Source organism: Sporobolomyces salmoneus, assembly GCF_050403485.1.
Source record: "Sporobolomyces salmoneus JCM6883 DNA, S_salmoneus_JCM6883_v1_ctg10, whole genome shotgun sequence".
NCBI classification, from domain to species: Eukaryota; Fungi; Basidiomycota; class Microbotryomycetes; order Sporidiobolales; family Sporidiobolaceae; genus Sporobolomyces; species Sporobolomyces salmoneus.
The window spans coordinates 327,624-345,147 of NW_027481153.1; the positions used below are offsets into that span (position 1 = coordinate 327,624).

At 52.0% G+C, this 17,524-nt stretch overlaps 7 protein-coding genes across 7 annotated transcripts; 1 reads left to right on the top strand and 6 right to left on the bottom strand.

The window, feature by feature from the left end:
• Positions 1–103: 103 nt before the first annotated feature.
• On the bottom strand, positions 104–1,462 carry JCM6883_006063 (YoaK family protein; the record flags this gene model as incomplete). Its single annotated transcript, XM_076630518.1, has 5 exons — positions 104–162; positions 229–418; positions 764–842; positions 910–1,168; positions 1,252–1,462. 5 exons carry the CDS (start codon positions 1,460–1,462, stop codon positions 104–106), a joined length of 798 nt encoding a protein of 265 aa, XP_076489577.1.
• A 487-nt stretch (positions 1,463–1,949) lies between these two features.
• On the bottom strand, positions 1,950–2,981 carry JCM6883_006064 (uncharacterized protein; the record flags this gene model as incomplete). Its single annotated transcript, XM_076630519.1, has 4 exons — positions 1,950–2,084; positions 2,158–2,408; positions 2,485–2,747; positions 2,812–2,981. 4 exons carry the CDS (start codon positions 2,979–2,981, stop codon positions 1,950–1,952), a joined length of 819 nt encoding a protein of 272 aa, XP_076489578.1.
• A 927-nt stretch (positions 2,982–3,908) lies between these two features.
• On the bottom strand, positions 3,909–5,877 carry IKS1 (protein kinase IKS1; the record flags this gene model as incomplete). The annotated part of the gene is made up of 5 exons (XM_076630520.1): positions 3,909–4,239; positions 4,323–4,416; positions 4,476–4,686; positions 4,755–5,167; positions 5,238–5,877. The coding sequence occupies 5 exons, from the start codon at positions 5,875–5,877 to the stop codon at positions 3,909–3,911; spliced, it is 1,689 nt and encodes a 562-aa protein (XP_076489579.1).
• Positions 5,878–6,225: 348 nt separating this feature from the next.
• JCM6883_006066 (uncharacterized protein) lies at positions 6,226–8,131 on the bottom strand (the record flags this gene model as incomplete). The annotated part of the gene is made up of 7 exons (XM_076630521.1): positions 6,226–6,734; positions 6,817–6,962; positions 7,025–7,219; positions 7,282–7,446; positions 7,508–7,685; positions 7,745–7,832; positions 7,904–8,131. 7 exons carry the CDS (start codon positions 8,129–8,131, stop codon positions 6,226–6,228), a joined length of 1,509 nt encoding a protein of 502 aa, XP_076489580.1.
• A 436-nt stretch (positions 8,132–8,567) lies between these two features.
• On the bottom strand, positions 8,568–11,487 carry JCM6883_006067 (uncharacterized protein; the record flags this gene model as incomplete). The annotated part of the gene is made up of 10 exons (XM_076630522.1): positions 8,568–8,885; positions 8,956–9,363; positions 9,425–9,571; positions 9,636–9,714; positions 9,777–10,070; positions 10,133–10,507; positions 10,568–10,619; positions 10,681–11,202; positions 11,287–11,321; positions 11,393–11,487. The coding sequence occupies 10 exons, from the start codon at positions 11,485–11,487 to the stop codon at positions 8,568–8,570; spliced, it is 2,325 nt and encodes a 774-aa protein (XP_076489581.1).
• A 250-nt stretch (positions 11,488–11,737) lies between these two features.
• On the bottom strand, positions 11,738–13,886 carry JCM6883_006068 (uncharacterized protein; the record flags this gene model as incomplete). The annotated part of the gene is made up of 7 exons (XM_076630523.1): positions 11,738–12,055; positions 12,120–12,538; positions 12,616–12,815; positions 12,883–13,027; positions 13,100–13,432; positions 13,498–13,706; positions 13,774–13,886. The coding sequence occupies 7 exons, from the start codon at positions 13,884–13,886 to the stop codon at positions 11,738–11,740; spliced, it is 1,737 nt and encodes a 578-aa protein (XP_076489582.1).
• Positions 13,887–14,283: 397 nt separating this feature from the next.
• Positions 14,284–17,223, top strand: JCM6883_006069 (uncharacterized protein; the record flags this gene model as incomplete). The annotated part of the gene is made up of 11 exons (XM_076630524.1): positions 14,284–14,323; positions 14,389–14,617; positions 14,683–14,853; positions 14,917–15,074; positions 15,145–15,810; positions 15,873–15,940; positions 16,005–16,174; positions 16,242–16,330; positions 16,396–16,472; positions 16,536–16,714; positions 16,785–17,223. 11 exons carry the CDS (start codon positions 14,284–14,286, stop codon positions 17,221–17,223), a joined length of 2,286 nt encoding a protein of 761 aa, XP_076489583.1.
• Between the last annotated feature and the right edge of the window lie 301 nt (positions 17,224–17,524).

The window sequence follows — 17,524 nt, forward strand, 5'->3', positions numbered from 1 at the left end:
TACCCAGATAATATTGTACAAAATTAAGCTCTTTCGAGCGATGCAGAAGCTTTACGCTGATTAGTCTATAAGAGTAGATTTCTAGGAGATCGAAGAGACTAAGCTAAGCCGTAACATCACTCGGAACCAAAAGCCAAGTCAACATCGAAATGATTCGAAGACCTGTTCGCAAACCTGGGTCAGCTTCTTCTCGCTCGGTCTTAAGGCAGACACAGAGGCTTCACTCACCACTGCAGACTCCGAATGCGACGGCAGAACTGGTGGCGAAGACGATAGCAGCTGAACACATTCCTCCCGTAAAAACTGCGAGGATTGCCATCAAGCGATGGTCTCGAGATTTGACGAGCTTGGGAAGGAAGAGTTTAGGATCGTTGACGAGCTCTACGTAGACAGTAGTGAGAACGACCGCGGTACCGAACTGGGCTGCAATCGGGAGGCAAAGCGAGTCAGAATAGAGTGTCAGAAAATGAAAGTGACCAAACCGGGAAGGAAAACAAGCGACTGTTCGCGGGCAGCCCCTTCGGCTGCGTTGCAGAATACGAAGAGTGATACGTACAGTTTATACGCTGTTATTGAGCGCAAGCCGAGGAAGAAAGCGAAAAACGGGACAAAGAAGACGAGAGTGTCAGTTCGTGGGTTCAGGGCGGCATTGCGCGAGATGAGAACGAGTGTACCTTCGAGACGATACCCTGTAGTTCCAGACGCGCGACAGAGTGAGCTACTGGTACAAAACGAAGAAGTAAAATTCGGAAATCGTTCTCACCTGAAGACCGAGACTTGCACTCGCGAAACCAAGAGCAGCCATTCCTAAGGCATCTTGCCACCCAGCTTCAGTGCGGAATCTGGGAAAAGCGAGAAGAGTTCAGCTTGCGATATGAGAGCCTCGAACGGCGAGATTTCGCGACTTACTCGGCGATACTGGGTCCCGCGCTGAAGTGAGCACATAGTGCCGCAGCCATGGTCAACAGACTCATGAAGAAGGTCGCAGACATGATCCACCAGCGTCTTCTAGGCCCAACTTTGTCCCCAATTCTGCCTAAAGAAGTTCCGACGAGGAATGAAAGGAGCGAAGTGAGAGCTTGTTGATCAGGTTTGTGGAAAGTCGTATCCCTCGGTGAGGAAGCGAAGAGCCTCGCTACGGCGAGTGAAAGTTGAACGAGTCCTCCAGCTAAGAGTGAGCGAGGAGATGGAGATAGAGATTAGCGTTCCGACGGCGACTAAGGAGGATTAAGACGAGGGAGGAGGACTTACTCTGGAAACCGCACCATAGATAGCATGCCAAGAACGTAGGAGCTGAAGTGAACCCCGTCAGGAAGCAGTAGACGGTCAACTGAAGGAGAGTTTGTCCTTGATCAATATTGGACGTGAGGAAGCTTCGAGGTCGGTTCCGCGATTGCTGGATTGCCACGGGCGCGTCAGATACTCCCGCGCTGGTCGTAGAACCCTTTGTGTCGAATGGCATGGCTCCGTGGACCGTTGTTGAGCTAGATGCGGATGCACTCATATCTCAAGTTGTTTGGGTCGCTCTTGTCGGTCGAAAGAAGGGTTGTTCGCTGGTGCACTTGTACTTTGTTTGACTCGTAGGTCGAAAGAGTGAAGTGAAGAGTCGAAAAAAGTTCGTTCAAGACAGAGATAGCGATGCGGGAGCCAAGTCGACAGATTGTGGAGTAATCCGACGGTCCGGACGTTGCGAATTTGACTCTGCCTCTCATCCGGCTCGTCGTATCGTAGGCAGGACAGTCGTCGATGAAGCCTATCACGCTCTTTGGACTTGGAAGGCCTTGAAATTTTGGTTTTGCATTTTCAAACTTTTCTTTCGCAGCGTTACTGCAGCAGATTTGACATCTGACTCCGACAGCCTATAGCAGCGTCCGTGAAAGTAAACACAGGTCGTGATGAGTGTGAGCGAGCTCGAATAGATAAAATAACAACAGAACACGACAGAATAACTAGCAACCACGGGAAGGTTTGCACACTTCCTCATCCTTCATATCGCACACTAGCATATGCCCCGGAGAATGCCCAAGGACCGTCTCGGGCAGATTTGAGTCTTGAATCGCTAGTTGCGGCGAGACTCCACATCCCTGGAGAGGAGCAAGAGAAAGAAATGGTTAAGCAACGATCGTCCATGAGGGAGGGATCCAACGCTGCACTCACCCAGTACACAGCAACCTCTCCTTCTCGGATCTCACTCGGATCACCATAATCAGGTCGGGTTCCGTCAAAGTCGTCGATTCCGAGCGACCGAGCACCGTCGATTCCCCATGCGACCGGTTCTCCGTGAGCGCCTACGAATGGTCGTGTGATAGCTCGGACTTGTTCGATGAGCGCTTTCGGATAGGGTCTCATTGAGACGACCCAGTGGCCTGAGAGCGCACCGGCGGGAGCGAGGGGAACTTTCGTTTTATCTGACGGAAGAAACGAGAAAGACACTCTGCGTCAGCCTCGAGGTAGAGCATCTAGGGGGCGAGAGAGCAGACTCACACATGGGTACGTTTCGTTTCAGCTCGACATGTCGCGGTACGAGGCCATTCTTGATCAAAGCTGATTCGAAAGAAAACGAGCAACCAATAAAGAACGCGACCGTGTCCTCCTTCCATTCGTTCGTGACATCCGTCTTGCTTTCCAGTAGCTTTCCGTTCGCGTACACTCGATACAAAGGACAGTCGGTGCGAATATCGGAGTCTTTGGCGAGGTGAGAGGGAACCGTCGGATCTCCTGGCTTTGTTTCTCCGAGCAGGGGACATCTACGAGGGAGAGAACCGGCGTCAGCTTCCGTTGCGATCAGTGGTAAAGCTAAGAAGCACTCACGGCACAGGGTTCTTCGCACAAAGCGACCGGAAATCATCCGCATACTTCTGAGGCAAAAAGATCACGTTCGCTTGTACGTAACCGGGACAAAAGTTGGCAGTCGTCGGCTCCTTCCAGCTGCCATTCCTACAGGCCAGACGGACTTCGGCGGGAGAGAGGATCGAAGGCATTCGTGTCTTTGTAGATCAAACTTGTCGAGTAAACGAGTGGTAGTTCAAGGAGTGTCGAGAGGAGTTGAGGGGTTTCTGAAGTGTCGGCAAAGCGGTACAGTGGACATCGGAGAGCAAGTTCGCAGTCGAACGAACAGCGAGGGTCCCTTATCTTCCGACCGGAAATGAACTTGCATTTGGAAAGGTGGAGAGTCGGAGAAGGGAGTTTAGACTTGTATCGACCGCATGGAACGGAGTTTTGAGGCGTTCACGCGCGAATGGAGGAGCATCGACAGGAGAGAGCGGCGGGAGAGTGAAAGGTGAATCGCAGAAAGGATCGCAAGGCGTGAAGAGCTCGTCTCTCAGGCTCTCCTCCCGATATCGCAATAGCTGCCCTCGAAACTCAGGACCGACAAAGTGGACCGTAGCAAAAACTGTTGCAGAGAAAAACACCAATCGGAGATGATTCCAAAATGTAGCTCAGAAACTTCGAGAGAGAAGCATCGAGACACCAACGAACACAGCATGCAGAGACGAGAGGAAGAGAGTGAGTCGCAAATCGGCGGTGGAGACGTCGACGATCGTTTCGAGAAGGAGAAGCTGGGTGAGCAAATTCGACGGAGCCGAATGAGGAGTCGGAGAAAATGAGCCGTGTAACGCAAGCTAGACGATACAGCGAGGCGTTCGTTAGTAGCCTCGTAGCGTGACGTGACTACGACACAATCGCGTAAGAAGGAAGAGACGCAAGCTCACCTTTGCGAAAGCTGCCGAACCTGCGAGAACTTGTCGCTGGATGACAGGCGAGTGAACGATGTGGACAAGGTCTGTTCTTGCAAGCCAACGGTTTCTGCTGCTATTCGCAACGTCCTTCGATTCCTTGAGTGGAGGAGAGTATTGTCGAGAGAACAGAGGTCTCTGAATTGGCTCGACAGTGGTAGAGTTGTGAGCTTAGGTAGAAACGAGGTCAGTCTGTTCGCTCACCTGAACTGCAACCGTACGGACAGACGACGTCGACGCAATGCTCGTGGTCGCCGAGTCCTCTACCTGCTCCGAGACCCGACTCGATCGAACTACCATTTCCGACTTGTCCAACGAGACCTCCCTGAGCTTCGCCAGTTCCACCTCTTCTGAGATCTCGGCGAGGGCTTGAAGGATCTTGTCGCAGTTCGGTCGCTCGGAAGGTCGGATGTTGACGAGTTTCGCGATGAGGCGGAGGAGTGAGTCGGGAATGTCGTGTCGAGTACCGTGATCGAGTGCATGAGCGTCAGATGGAGAGAAGCTGACACAATCCGAGACGACACAAGCGTTGGCGAAAAACTCTGAAATCGGCGGAAGAACGAGAACGACAGAATGCTAGCTTACCCTCGGTACGATCGAATCTCTTCCTCGAGTCGGACGTTGTCGTCGTAGTGACGATAAGGTAGAGTGAAGAAGCACAAAAGGTGAAGAATCAAACCTAAATAAACGAAACAGTCATATGTCGGTTCAATCTCTGGAAAGCGCGAACTAGCTTACCGAGACCCCAAATATCAGTCGCGCGGGTCGCAGCCGTCAACTTTCCGGTCTCCGAGTCTCTTTCGAACGCTTCTGGTGCAGTGTACGCCAACGTTCCCGAGTCCCCTTCGCGTTCGATCGAAAACGAGCTGTCGGTCGCGTTTCCAAAATCGCTCAATTTGCAAGTCGGTAGGAGCGCTTCGTCTTCCCAATTTAGGAGTACGTTCTCTGCCTATAATTCCCTCCGACTGCGGTATGAGCGAGGAAGAGCATGCATGCACAAGCGAGAGAATTGCTCACCTTGAGATCGAGGTGAAGAATGTTTCGAGAATGTAAAAACCCAAGGCCGTGCACAATGTCTCCGAAGAGTTTCAAGATATCCTCCACACTGAGCAAATGAACCGCCCTACCCGAGATCCAACCCTTCTTGCGACTTTTGAATCGTTTCTTCCTCTCTTCGAGCGAGATCTCCGTTTCCTCATTCGTCGGAGAATTACCGCCTCCTCTCGCGCAGACAAAGTCGAAGAGCGAACCGCCGTTTGCGAACGACATGAGCACGAAAAGAGTTGGAACAGCCGGGGAGAAGCTCGCGGGAATCGAAGTTTCGAGCCAGGCGTGGTGGTACGAGACGATGTTTGGATGTTGAACCGTTTCGAGAAGATGGACTTCTCGTAGAATACGAAGAAGGGAAAGGGTCGAGTCGCCGACAGGAACTGATTCATCGAGATCGTCTAAGCATGAGCTGAAAAGAACGCCAAAAGCCAAAAACGTGAAAGTGCTTACTTTTCTTGCAGGCGTACAATCCGAGAGCTTCGCCGTTCAACAGATGTCGTACGAGGTACACGACTCCCTGCCCGCCCCTTCCAAGCACCTGTATTTCCTCGAAGAATTTCGCAAAGTAACCCTCGTTGAATTGAGTATGATCGAGGGGATGTCCTTCGCGGTCCGGTTCTCCGAAAGAGCGAGGTTGCCTAGTTGTCGTTGGAGTGTTCGCACGCGAATTCGCATGAGAGAGGAGCTGAAAATACGAGGGAATCCTCCTGAGGGCAGTTTCGTTCTGATTCGGATCGGACGAAGGTAGGGGAAGAACTCGTTGTCTCGGAGTTGGATTCGATCGATTCGAGCGTGGCGTAGGCGAGTAGCACAGAGGGCAGAAGTTCGGAGGAGAAGGTAGTGGGGAGGGTTGGGATCTCTCATCTTCAGAGTCCAAGGGTTCGATCTGGACATCACTCGTAGCTATCCTAGGTCTTTCCGAACTGATTGAGCGCCTTTTCGAGGTGTCTCGAGTCGTGACGGTCGAGAGAGATGAAGCTGGTCGAACAGTCAACTCGTTCAGGGTTGGATGCCAAAGGACGACCTTGCGTTGACTCGAAGACGGCTGAAGTACGACGTGCCAGTCGGAGTGCGGATCGGGGTCCGGCATGATCGATGCGAGGTTGAGCGGTGAGAAGAGAAAGCTCAGCCTGTCGGAGATTCGCAAAATCTTTCCAAAGTTGTCCTCGATGCGATCACATCGTCGTAGCTGGCCAATGCGAAGAAGTGAAGCTCTTAAGGCCCCTCAGCTGCCAGACTTCGCAGAGAAGCGTCCTTCCCGTCGCCGATGTGTTTTTCCGCTGTTCTCCTTCTCGCTCCTCTCGATCCAAGCTCTCAATCTGGACGAGCCCTACTTCCTTGTCATTGAGCTCTCGGGCAAGCAGAAGGGTTGATAGGTAAGACGTGAGACTGGATGACAACGAGCACAGACCATACAGACGATATAAAAAGGGATATTTTAGTAAACATACATAAAGGAATGGTGACGGTCTCCAATGACCACTCCCGCTGCGTCTTCAGCCTCCTTCTCCTCCTCAGTCATAGCCAGCTTCCTAGCGTTGCGAGACTTGTAGATCCACGTTTCGAGCGTCAAACCGAGTAAAGCGAGCGCCATCGCGCCGAGAGAGATCGCGTGACCTAGTACATATCGCGGCCTGTCTCCAGAACGGTAGATCTGTCCGGATACTACTCCAGCGCTGTTACCCAAAGTTTGTTGAATCCCGATGGCGGTAGCCCTTTTCCTGACTCCGGCGACGTTCGAGTTGAGCCACGAGACGTGTAGACCGACACATAGGTAGATTCCGGTCGCACAGGCGAAACAGGCGAAGAGGGAAGCTCCAGTCGATCCGGTCCCGACCAAGATCGCGTATCCGACGCAGGTTACCATTCCCGCTGGCATGAGGAGCCAGTAGCGAACGTCTTTTCGGTCCGAGATGTAGGCGCCGACGAGGTAAACGAAGGCGGCCCCTATTGAGACAGAAGGGGAACAGGTCAGTGAGCGGCTCGAAGCAGAAGAACGAGCGCAAATGAGCCAAAATTAAGTACGTACAAAAGTAGACGGGGGCAGTCAGGAGTTGAGAGTTGATCGTCGAGTAACCGAGTCCTCGAACGATAACTGGGAGGAACGTCGAGAATCCATAGAGACAAACGTCGAATCCGAACTGGACGAATCCTGAGACATAGACAATTGGTTCGCTGCAAAACTCGAAAATCAGCGGACTGTCTCCTTCTCTCTCGAGGTAGAGAAGAGAACTCACGTAAATGCTTTCCTCACTTCCTGCCAACTGAAATCCTGTGACCCGTTGAATTGAGCTGCTTGAGCCTCCCGCACCTTCATCAAAAGTTTTTGCCTCGGGCTGAGGAATCGACAGCTTTGCCATCCGTCGGCGATGAAGTAGAGGGAAGCGAAGCCGATGACCATCGTGATCGCTCCTTCGATGGCGAAGAGGTAGCTGGAATCGTTGAAACGAGTCAGTTCACTCGCAAAAACAAAGCGAAATCGATCGTGACTCACCGCCATCCTGCCCATCCGGCGAGGCCGTCCATCTTCAAGAATCCAGCAGCAATAAGACCTCCCACGACTCCCGAGAGAGCTGCCGAAACGAACATGTACGAAGTTCGTTGTCCAAGTTCGTTCCTTTGGTAGAAGAAAGTCAACCACAGGAAGAGACAGGGAGTTCTACACGCAACAAAGGACGAGATCAGTACACGTGCGAAGGAGGAATGTGATCGATACTCACAAAGCCGACTCGAGGAGACCCAAAAGTAAACGAATAGCGATCAAGGCGCCGTAGTTCTCGATAAATCCAGCTCCAAGCAAGACTGCACCCCAAGCGATAACAACACCGGGAAGGAGTCGAGAGGGTCGAAGGGATTTGAGGATTGTCGTGAAGAAAGGTTCAAAGGTGACATAGGTAGCTAAAGAGAAAGAAAGTCAGTTCTCAGCTTTGGCCTTTGACGGAGGGGTGTCGACTCACCGTAGAAGATACTCGTAGTAACAGAGAGACCATTGCTAGGTGCGTTGATGTCCTCGAACAGTCCTCCCACTGCAGCGTTTCCCAAATTCTAAGCGGAAAGACGAGAATCAGCGAGAAGAACAGCATTTTGAATTTGGCGGGTTTAGCATAAAGACTTACGGAACGGTCGAGGAAAGAGATGAGGTACAGGATCATGAGCACTGGAGCGATGTGGAAGTCGAGGGTTCGAAGAAGGGACTTTAGCTCGGAGGGAGGGATGGTGTAGGCGAGTAATTCCTCATGTGTCGACGCTTCATCAATCTCGCCAGGTTGAGTATAGGCGAGTTCTTTGTCGGATTCGGGAGAGAGGCTACCGTTCGGGTCTTTGACATCTCTTTTGAGCGACATCTCCGATGATGGTGGGAGAAGGGTGATAAGGGAAAGAGGAGAGAGGAGACTTTCGAAGGGATCAAGTCGAGTCTCGGGGTATAGAGGGTCGAGATAAGAGTGTGAACCACTTCGTGGGGCCCAGCGACAGGGTGATCGAGGACATGCAGATGTTAGGAAAAGGGAGAACAGAACATGTGCAAGTCGAATTCCTGACAATCTTTCGGAATTTGACTTTGACCCAAAGCGCCGTTCTCGTCTGCCGAACCTCGCCGTAGAAGCACGGCCGACCTTCTGGAAAAGCACGGCCGAGTTAATTCTCGACCTTCGCAGAAGACTTTTGAACGAGTTGACCAGAGCTGGGGGAGACGGAAGCTCACAAGACCAGACGACGACAGAGCGACCAACACCTCGAAGGAACAACATTCTTTGTACTGCATGACTGAATCCTTTCTCTTCAAAACTGCCAATCCGAATTCTGAGATGATCCTCCCAAATTCATATCTCCGTTCAGCATGGCGTCGCGTCCTGCGTAGCTGAGCATTGCCGCAAAGACGTCGTCGGGGAGAGGTTCCGAGGTCGAAGTCGAAGTCGCAGTTGAAGGCAACCAAGGCATCTGATTCGGATCGTATTGATGATCGGGTGGAGGATAGAACGCTGGGAATTGCTGAGGGTGGGTGTATGGGTACTGAGGGAATGGTTGTGAGAAGGCCGAGGCGAAACCGTTCTGAAGCGAGAGAGGGTTCATCGGCGGAGAAGCGAGAAGCGGTTGAGCCTGTTGCAAGTCGAGCGGTGACTTTGCTCAGTCATCAGAAAGCGGTCAAGAACGTCAATTATGTACTCACCTCTGGAGGAGGAAACGATGTTGAAGATGTTGCAGGCGGAGGCTGAGTCGGAGGGACCCAACCCATCGAAACGAGCGTTTGAACGAGATCTGGTGCAAGTTGCGGATTCGGGACTTCGGGCGTCTCGGCCACAGAAGATGAAGCGTCATTCTGAATCGGAGTAGGCGAAGTTTCAGGCGCCCATTCATTGACGAGTCGTTCGAGGATTCCGGCAGTTTGAGTTCCGCATCTCCACGCGTTTCCGATCTCTTTGAGGCCCGCGACACACCTCATTGCCGACTCTTTCGCATCTTGCGCCTTCTTCCCGTTCGAGTTGACGCATGCGAGGAGTTGGGTCGTTCCCGCCGCGAACGCAATTTGAACGAGAGAAACGGGAGCGCGTCGAAGTCCAGGTGAGACCTCGTACAGCTGCGCAGGAAGAAACTGAGCCGAAGATACAAACGAGACAGGTTAGGAAGGAGAGACTTACCTCGAAGAGGGAGATGATGCGGGAACTCGCTGCATTGCACCTTTTCACGGCGATCTCGTGTATTGGAAGTTGATCCGTGTTGTTGTAGTAAGGGCGATACAGAAGGATGATGACGAAATGGTAGAGAGCGTTGAGCATGATAACGTGCTGCAAGTGATCAAGTGTCATGAGCACGCTGAAAAGGCCCTAGGGAACTGGGGGAGAGACTTACAGATGGAGGAGGTTTCGTGAGCTGAGGAGGGATTCGCAAAGAAGCTGGGAGCTTGGACATCCAAGATTCGAGTTTGAGACTAGTAACGAATAAACCGTCAGTCGAAATGCACACAAAATAAACTCAGAGAGATAGACTTACTTGAGATCAGAGACGAGGTTGAGGGTTATCGGTGACTTCACGTTAGTTCTGAGACTGTACAGGATCGTCAAGACTCGTTCTTGAAGCACCGATAAAGTCGTGAGCCAACGAAAACAGCTGGTGAGGTTGCTGAGAGCGGGCGAGCGCCGTTGAGAGCCCGCGAGAGGTTTCCAAAGTCGCGAATCGATCTCTTCGTCGACGAAGGGAGCTGGAGTATCGAGAACGCTGAGGAGAAGCGTCGGGTTTCGTCCGACGTAAGAGGACCACAGCTTGTCTTGAATGTACGCTGTCCACCTACGAAGAGGGAGAAAGGAGTTAGTATCGCTCAGATACGAAAAGAGGCGTACGAGACTTACATGGTGTAGTCTCGAGTTCGCTGTAGCGATTCCGAAAGCACTCCCCGTCTCACGAACGATCGACAATCGATTCCGAGCCCTAAAGTCATACACATTCTGAACCCAATCCCTGAATACAAGTTGCCTAGTCCTTGCAGTCCGTTCCCGGAGTGCCAGCTTCCCATCAACAGCAAACCTCGAACCGTCGCAATCGTCGGTCTTTCCCCCTCTTCGTCGAGGTGAGATTTTGCCGTCGTGACTAGCTGTTGGGAAGCGGTTCGAGACGCTCGTGCGTCGTCGCTGTACGGGCACGCGATAGCGAGTACGACGAGGTGAAGAAGCGGGGAGTAGTGTGATGTTCGGGAAGTGGAATGGGTCGAATCGAGAGCGAGAACGCTGACGAAAGAAATTGTTCGTCAGCGGCAGTATCGAGAACATCAGCAACGGAGAACACACCTTCTGAGGTCTCTTCGGAAAGAGTCTTCTTCGAGCCACATACACCAATTGTCTGAACAGACGGCAGAAGCTGTCAGAATCGATTCCCTCGCAATATTCCGAAACAGACTCACTGAAGTGCGCGAAGAATAATTCGAGTAGCTCATCGTGCAGCTCTTTGTCCCAAGAGTCCAGAGCGGGTAGATACTTGTTCCAGTGAATCGGGCCCCCATCGTCGGCAGAGTCGGAAAGAACGGTAGAAGGGATCGGGGAAGGCGAAAAATCGTTCGCGGCAAGGGGAGAAGCTGAGAGTCGAGAAGCGGAAGGTTCGGGAAGATGCTGAAAGGCAGAAGTCGGACCGTAGTTCGTGAATTGTAGTGTCTCTTCGTCGAGTTTCAGGCGATTAACTCCGGCTCCGCTAGTTACTTCTTTCTCCGTATCGCTGTCCTCCTCGTTCTCGTCCGAGTCGACCAATTCTGTTCTCTCGTCCCGCCTTTCGACTTGACCTTGAGCGTTATCCCTTGTGGTTCCTTCGAGGAGTCCTTCCAAGACCTTAATCCTCTCCCTCAGGGCTGCCACTTCGCCTTTCTTCGCGATCCTCCTTTTGTCCGTCTCCGTTGACCATGTACATTCGTCGTTGTACAGTGTGCAAGTAGCTGCAGTGCCGAGCGAGGGGTTAGAAGAGCAGAGATCAGTACGAGTGGGGGTTTCGACCTCCCGGGAGAGAGAGAGCGACTAACAGCAGGCCGGTTGTATACCGTCACACTTTGCTTTCCTATCGCCGCAGAAAGGGAGTTGTATCAGCGACTTGTGTAGAGGAGACGAAAACAGATCAAGATAACTCACCTTCGCCGACACGGGTTGCAGCTCCTTGAGGCGTATTTGGACCTTGATGTAGATACTTTACGACCAGTTTTCTCCGGTCGCTGTTGAGCGAGCATTTTGACGAAGTGAGCGAAGTGGAGGAACGCAAAAAACAAAGTTGTTCTTCGGCAGGACAGTTCAAAATTCTAGCGAGATTTCGCTGACACTCTCAGAAAGGTAAAGAGTCAAAATGTATCTTTGCGAAATCGTGACGACCCGACTTTGACGCAGCGAAAAGGGAAGGAAACGCTATCGGATTGCGACGAGAAGAGAAAAAACACAGGAACAAATGGTAGAACTACAGCATAACGACATGGTGAACACATTCTACACTCCCAGCTGCGCTGCTGCACGTTCAGCGATTGAACCCATGAACCCGCGGAAAGTCGAGGTTGAAGGTTTCTCCTTCGATTCGACAGGTTGCGAAGCGACTTTTGAGCCGTATCCTCCTCCTCCAGGGGTGTGAAGCACGAAACGATCGCCCTTTCCGAACTTGACAGAGTTACGAGGTCCCAAATTGATCCGTCGAGGTCCTGCGCCTTCCTTGAGATCTCGATCTTCAGCTCGTCGCTGCTTGACCCATGTATTCGTTCCTTTCGAGGCTTCGCTTCCATCTGCCATTCCGTAGGGAGCCACAACTCGACGCTACGGTGATATGAGGGTGAGAGTTCGCTCGTGCAAGGGAGAAGGAGAGGGGGTGGAGACTTACCTCACTGAGGATCGAAACTTGAACGTTCGGAATTGTGAATTCGATGTCCCTCACAACTCCGTCACCACCTTGGTACTGTCCATCTCCACCGCTTCCCTTCCTCAACGAAAATTCCCTCAGCAGTACCGGGTAACGTCGCTCCATGATTTCGACATCGGTAATTCGTGTGTTGGTCGCCGCGACGTGAACTCCAGATTCGCCGTTCCATCCGGGTCCTGCTCCAGACCCTCCTGCGACGGTCTCGTAGAAGCCGAAGTCTTCAGTACCGAACGTCAAATTGTTGCAGCACCCTTGACTCGCGGCACAAGCTTCGAACGCTCGGAGGATGACATCGGCGACGCGCTGTGATGTCGTGACGTTTCCTCCAACGACGGCACATGTCTCGCTCGGTCGTAAGATTGTTCCGTGCGGGATCTTGACTGCACGACGATTGCACGGCAAAAAAGTGTAAGCGAACTTGAAGGAGCTCAGGAATTGAGAAAGGTTCATTGCTCACCTTCGAGTGGTTTAAGGCAACCCGAGTTAAGAGGGATAGGTTCGCCGCATAGTGCTCGTAGCGAGTAGATGATCATCGAGTAGCAAACGGCCATTGGAGCGTTGAGCGAGGACCAACTTTCGAATCCAGTTCCTTCGAAATCGAAGACAGCGTCTCCAGTCTCGGCGTCGATCTTGATCGAAAGCTCGATTGGGGTACCACTACACGACACAGAATAAGGCGGGTCAGGGCGAAGAATCGAGAGACAGAGAGAGAACTCGAACTCACTCGTCCATGTAGTCGACAGCGTGCAACTCGCTTCGTCCGAGTTTCTCGACCGTTCGCTTGAGCATGTTGCGTACGGCGAGCTCAGCGTTGTCGGTGATGAACTTCATGTAGCGTTGAACAGTTTCGAGACCCCATTCCGTGATAACTAGGACGGGAAAAAAGAGCAAGAGTAAGGACTAATCCGAGATCGATCAATAAGAATCCTTGCGAGACTTACGAGAGTTGATGAGTTGGATTCCCTTGTGGTTGGCGGCGATTTGAGCTCGAAGATCAGATTCGACGTCGGCGTAACTACGCGATCCAGAAGAGCCGGGGTAAGAAGCGGGTTCGTCGATCAAGCGTTTCCTGAGTCCTGCCGAGTCGTAAACACCTTTGCGAACGATCTTGAACGATTCGATGTTCGCTCCTTCTTGGAAAAGCGAAGTCGCGAGCGGTGACATACTTCCGGGAGAAATTCCTCCGACGTCGGCGTGGTGTCCTCTCGAAGCGGTGAAGAAGATGATCTTGCCCTTGTCGAACACGGGAGTAATGACAGTGATGTCAGGTAAGTCTGACAGCAAGGACTTTGTCAGCTCCGCTCGAAGGAGACTTTCGCAAGAAGTAAACTTGACGTACGAGATCCTCCAGCTGTGGGCGAGTTTGATAATAAGACGTCTCCTTCGACGATTCCATCTCCCGATTCAGCATTTTCTCCAACTCCGAGTCGTTCAATTTGACTTGCGACGGCGAAACTCATCGAACCAAGGTGGACGGGAAGATGAGGTGCGTTCGAAATGAGGCTTCCATCGGCGGCGAAGAGGGCGCAGGAGAAATCGAGTCGTTCTCTGTGAAGTACACCGCAACGAGGATCAGCAAAAGTCCGGCTCGACGAGGGAGATCCGAAGCTCTCACTTGATATTTGTTGAGACACTCGTATGCCTCAAGGCGTTACCCATGGCTTCGGCGATTCCCATAAAGCGATTCGAGAAGAGGGCCAGAGTAACGGGATCTGCTTTGTCGGTCATTGTTGCGTGAAGTGGAGAGGAGAGAGGTGAGATTGCGATAGCCGGGAAGTGAAGTCGAAGAGGGGGAGACGGTAAAGGCGGGTTCAGGCTGTTCGCATTCAGGAGGAGAACTCTTATCGAGAGTCTGCCGTAGTGAGCTCCGGTTCAGGGTGGGGTCGAAGTGGAAAGAAGTTGCAAAGGGAGCGGAATTCCACTCTGAATCGTTCACCACTCTTTCGCTTCCGAGTCTAATTCCGGGATCGGAATTGCTTGTGATTACCCTCAAGCCAGTATCGGCAACCCCGCTTCCTCGCAAAGCGTGTTCGCAGCGACAAAAGATTGATCCTTTCTCCCACTTCAGATCTCGGATCTGATCTCTCTCCTCTCCCACCTCGAACTACACTCTCTACTATCGATCATGCCATCCGCTACAGCTCTCTCAACCGTTCCCGACCACTGTGAGTGGGAATTTCGCTGCCTGATCTTTCGGTTGCTTCTCTCGCTGACTTGATCTTCACTCTAGCTATTCGCATCTCGTGTGATCGTGGAGGAACGTTCTTGGACTGCTGGTGTAGTTGGAAAGTCGAGGGCGAGCAGAACAGGCGCGAGAAGATCTTCAAACTGCTTTCTTCGGATCCGAACAACTATCAAGATGCGCCAACAGAAGCTTGTCGAAGGGTCTTGGAACATGTTACCGGCAACTCCTACCCTCGTGGAGTCAAGCTACCAACCAACAAGATCGAATACATTCGGTTAGGCTCGATTTCTGCTCTCATTTATGTTTTCGTTCTCGCTGACTTTTCTCGTTCCGCAACAGATTGTCGACTACTGTCGCTACGAACGCTCTGCTTGAGCGCAAAGGTGCTCGACATGCATTCGTCGTCACGAAAGGGTTCCGTGATCTCCTACGAATTGGCAACCAATCCAGGCCCGACATCTTCGCTCTCAACATCGTTCGACCGGAAGTTCTCTTCGACGAGGTGTTAGAGTAAGTTCAGCTCGTCGTCTCTAACTTCATGTGCCTCGCCGCTGACCCAATCATATGAGTTAGAATCGACGAGCGAGTCACGATTGTCGGATACACCTCGAACCCTCGTTTCGCTGAAGAAGCAGTCAAATTCGACGAATCTGGCAAGGTTACGAGTGGTCACGAGGGTGACATCGTACAAGGTGTTTCTGGAGAGGCCGTCGAGATTCTTCGCAAACCTGGTAAGTCGCTCAGCTCGTGCTCGTACAACGACTCTCTTCCGCCGCTGACTCCCCTTTGGCTGTCTTTCAGATCCTTCCAAGATCCGCGCCGACCTTCAAGCTCTTTACGATCGAGGTCTTCGATGTCTCGCAATCTGTTTCGCTCACTCCTACACTTTCCCCCAGCACGAACAACTCGTCGCCGACATCGCTCAAGAGATCGGGTTTACCCAAATCTCCGTTTCTTCGTCCCTCTCGCCTCAAATCAAGATGGTCCCTCGAGGTACCTCAGCTACTGCCGATGCCTACCTTTCTCCCGTCTTGAAGGAATACATCAACGGGTTCTTCAAGGGTTTCGGAGACGAGCTCAAGAGCGGGAACAGTGCAGCGCGAGTCGAGTTTATGACGTCGGAAGGGACATTGGTCGAAGTCGAGAACTTTTCAGGATTGAGGTCCGTCATTTCGGGACCCGCTGGAGGAGTTGTCGGATGTGCGAAGACCTCGTGGGACGATGAACGCAAGATTCCGGTAATCGCTTTCGACATGGGAGGAACTTCGACTGACTGTTCTCGCTACGCTGGACAATTCGAGACCGTTTACGAATCAACAACGGCAGGAGTCAGTCTCTTCTCGCCTTCGATCGATGTCAACACTGTCGCTGCGGGAGGAGGATCGCTCTTGACGTTCAGGAATGGCTTGTTCGAAGCTGGACCTCACAGTGCCGGTAGTCATCCTGGACCTGTCTGCTATCGAAAAGGTATGCAAATCGTCTGCCCGCTTTCCTACCGGCGAGACTGACCCGGTTTCTCTCTGTGAAAGGTGGTTCTCTCGCTATCACCGATGCCAATCTCGTCCTCGGACGCCTCCTCCCTGAACATTTCCCCAAGGTGTGCTCTCTTCCTCCTGTTCCGTGCCCCGAGTTGTTCTTCACATTGCTCCTGCTTCGAACAGATCTTCGGCAAAACTGAGGATCAACCTCTCGATCGCGATGCATCAATCGCTGCTTTCGAAGTCCTAAGGAAGGAAATCAACACTTTCAACCTATCGTCTGGAACTGGAAAAGAGATGAGTCTCGACGAAGTAGCGATTGGATTTATCAAGGTCGCGAACGAGGTCATGGCGTGAGTCTTCTACAAGATTCCCTTGACAGAGGACGAGACTGATTCCTTCTCCGTTTCTTTCGCTCAGACGACCAATTCGATCTCTTACCGAAGCTCGAGGTTTCCGAACTGGGAGTCACTTGCTAGGAGCTTTCGGAGGTGCGGGAGGTCAACACGGTACGTTCTTTTGGATTCTTTCGATACATTTCGCTCGAGACTGATCATTGCCGATGTGGCAACAGCTTGTGAGCTCGCTAGGAATCTCGGTATCTCGAAAGTTATCCTTCACAAGTATTCATCCATTCTTTCTGCCTACGGTGTAAGCTCTTAGCTTGTTCGACCCTTTAACTCCCTCAAGCTGACAGCTGTGGTCATGATGCAGATGGCTCTTTCGAATCGCGCTCATGAGCACCAAGAACCCTGCGCGATGGAGTACAACGACTCGACTCGTTCATCAATCATGTCTCGAATTGAACGATTGAGCGCAAAGGTCAAGTCCGAACTTCAACAACAAGGATTCGAGGAAAACTTGATCGAAATCGAGCCTTACCTCAATATGCGGTACGTTCCAAACCTTGCTCTCCTCGCTGCACTATTCGTGTGCTGACCGTCGAGGTGTTCGTTTGCGTAGATACGACGGATCGGATACCTCGCTCATGACTTTGGCTCCTGCTGATGGATCGTTCGACTACCACACGGCATTCGAAAAGGCTTACCAAGAAGAGTTCGGTTTCCTACTCGACTCGAAATCGATCATGGTCGACGACGTTCGAGTTCGAGGTATCGGTAAATCGCACGAAGGACTCGGCGAGACGACTCTCTCCGAAGCGGATCGGCTCTCGTTCAAGGATGTCGACGTCGAAGCCAAGCGCGAACCCAAACTCACTTCGATGTACTTTGAATCGACTGGTCGTCTCGACGTACCCATCTTCCTCCTCGACAACCTCGAACCCGCCGAACTCGTTCGAGGACCCGCTGCGCTCCTGGATGGTACTCAATCGATTGTTCTCACTCCCGACGCCGTCGCGAAGATCTGCACTCGAGCGGTTTACATCGAGTTGCAACAGTAATGCTTTCTCGTTCATCCCTTGTCGCTTATACCTTAGTCGCCTTTCCTCCTCATTGTATGGGTCTGTCTCTCTCTTCCTCTTTCGTGCTTGTATATTGTAAAAACGTAGTTGATCCAGCCTCATTCGAGAGGAATCAATAAGGGGGAAGAGTCGTACTCGCAGCACGCACTTCGCGAGCTCTCGAGATAAGAACGACGACACGATGTGATGTTGTAAATGTCCCTCCACCAAGAGCCGCCGTCATGCAGCACCTTCTAGGGTAAGAGACGTCCGGAGAGAGTCCAAAACGAATATTGAACTC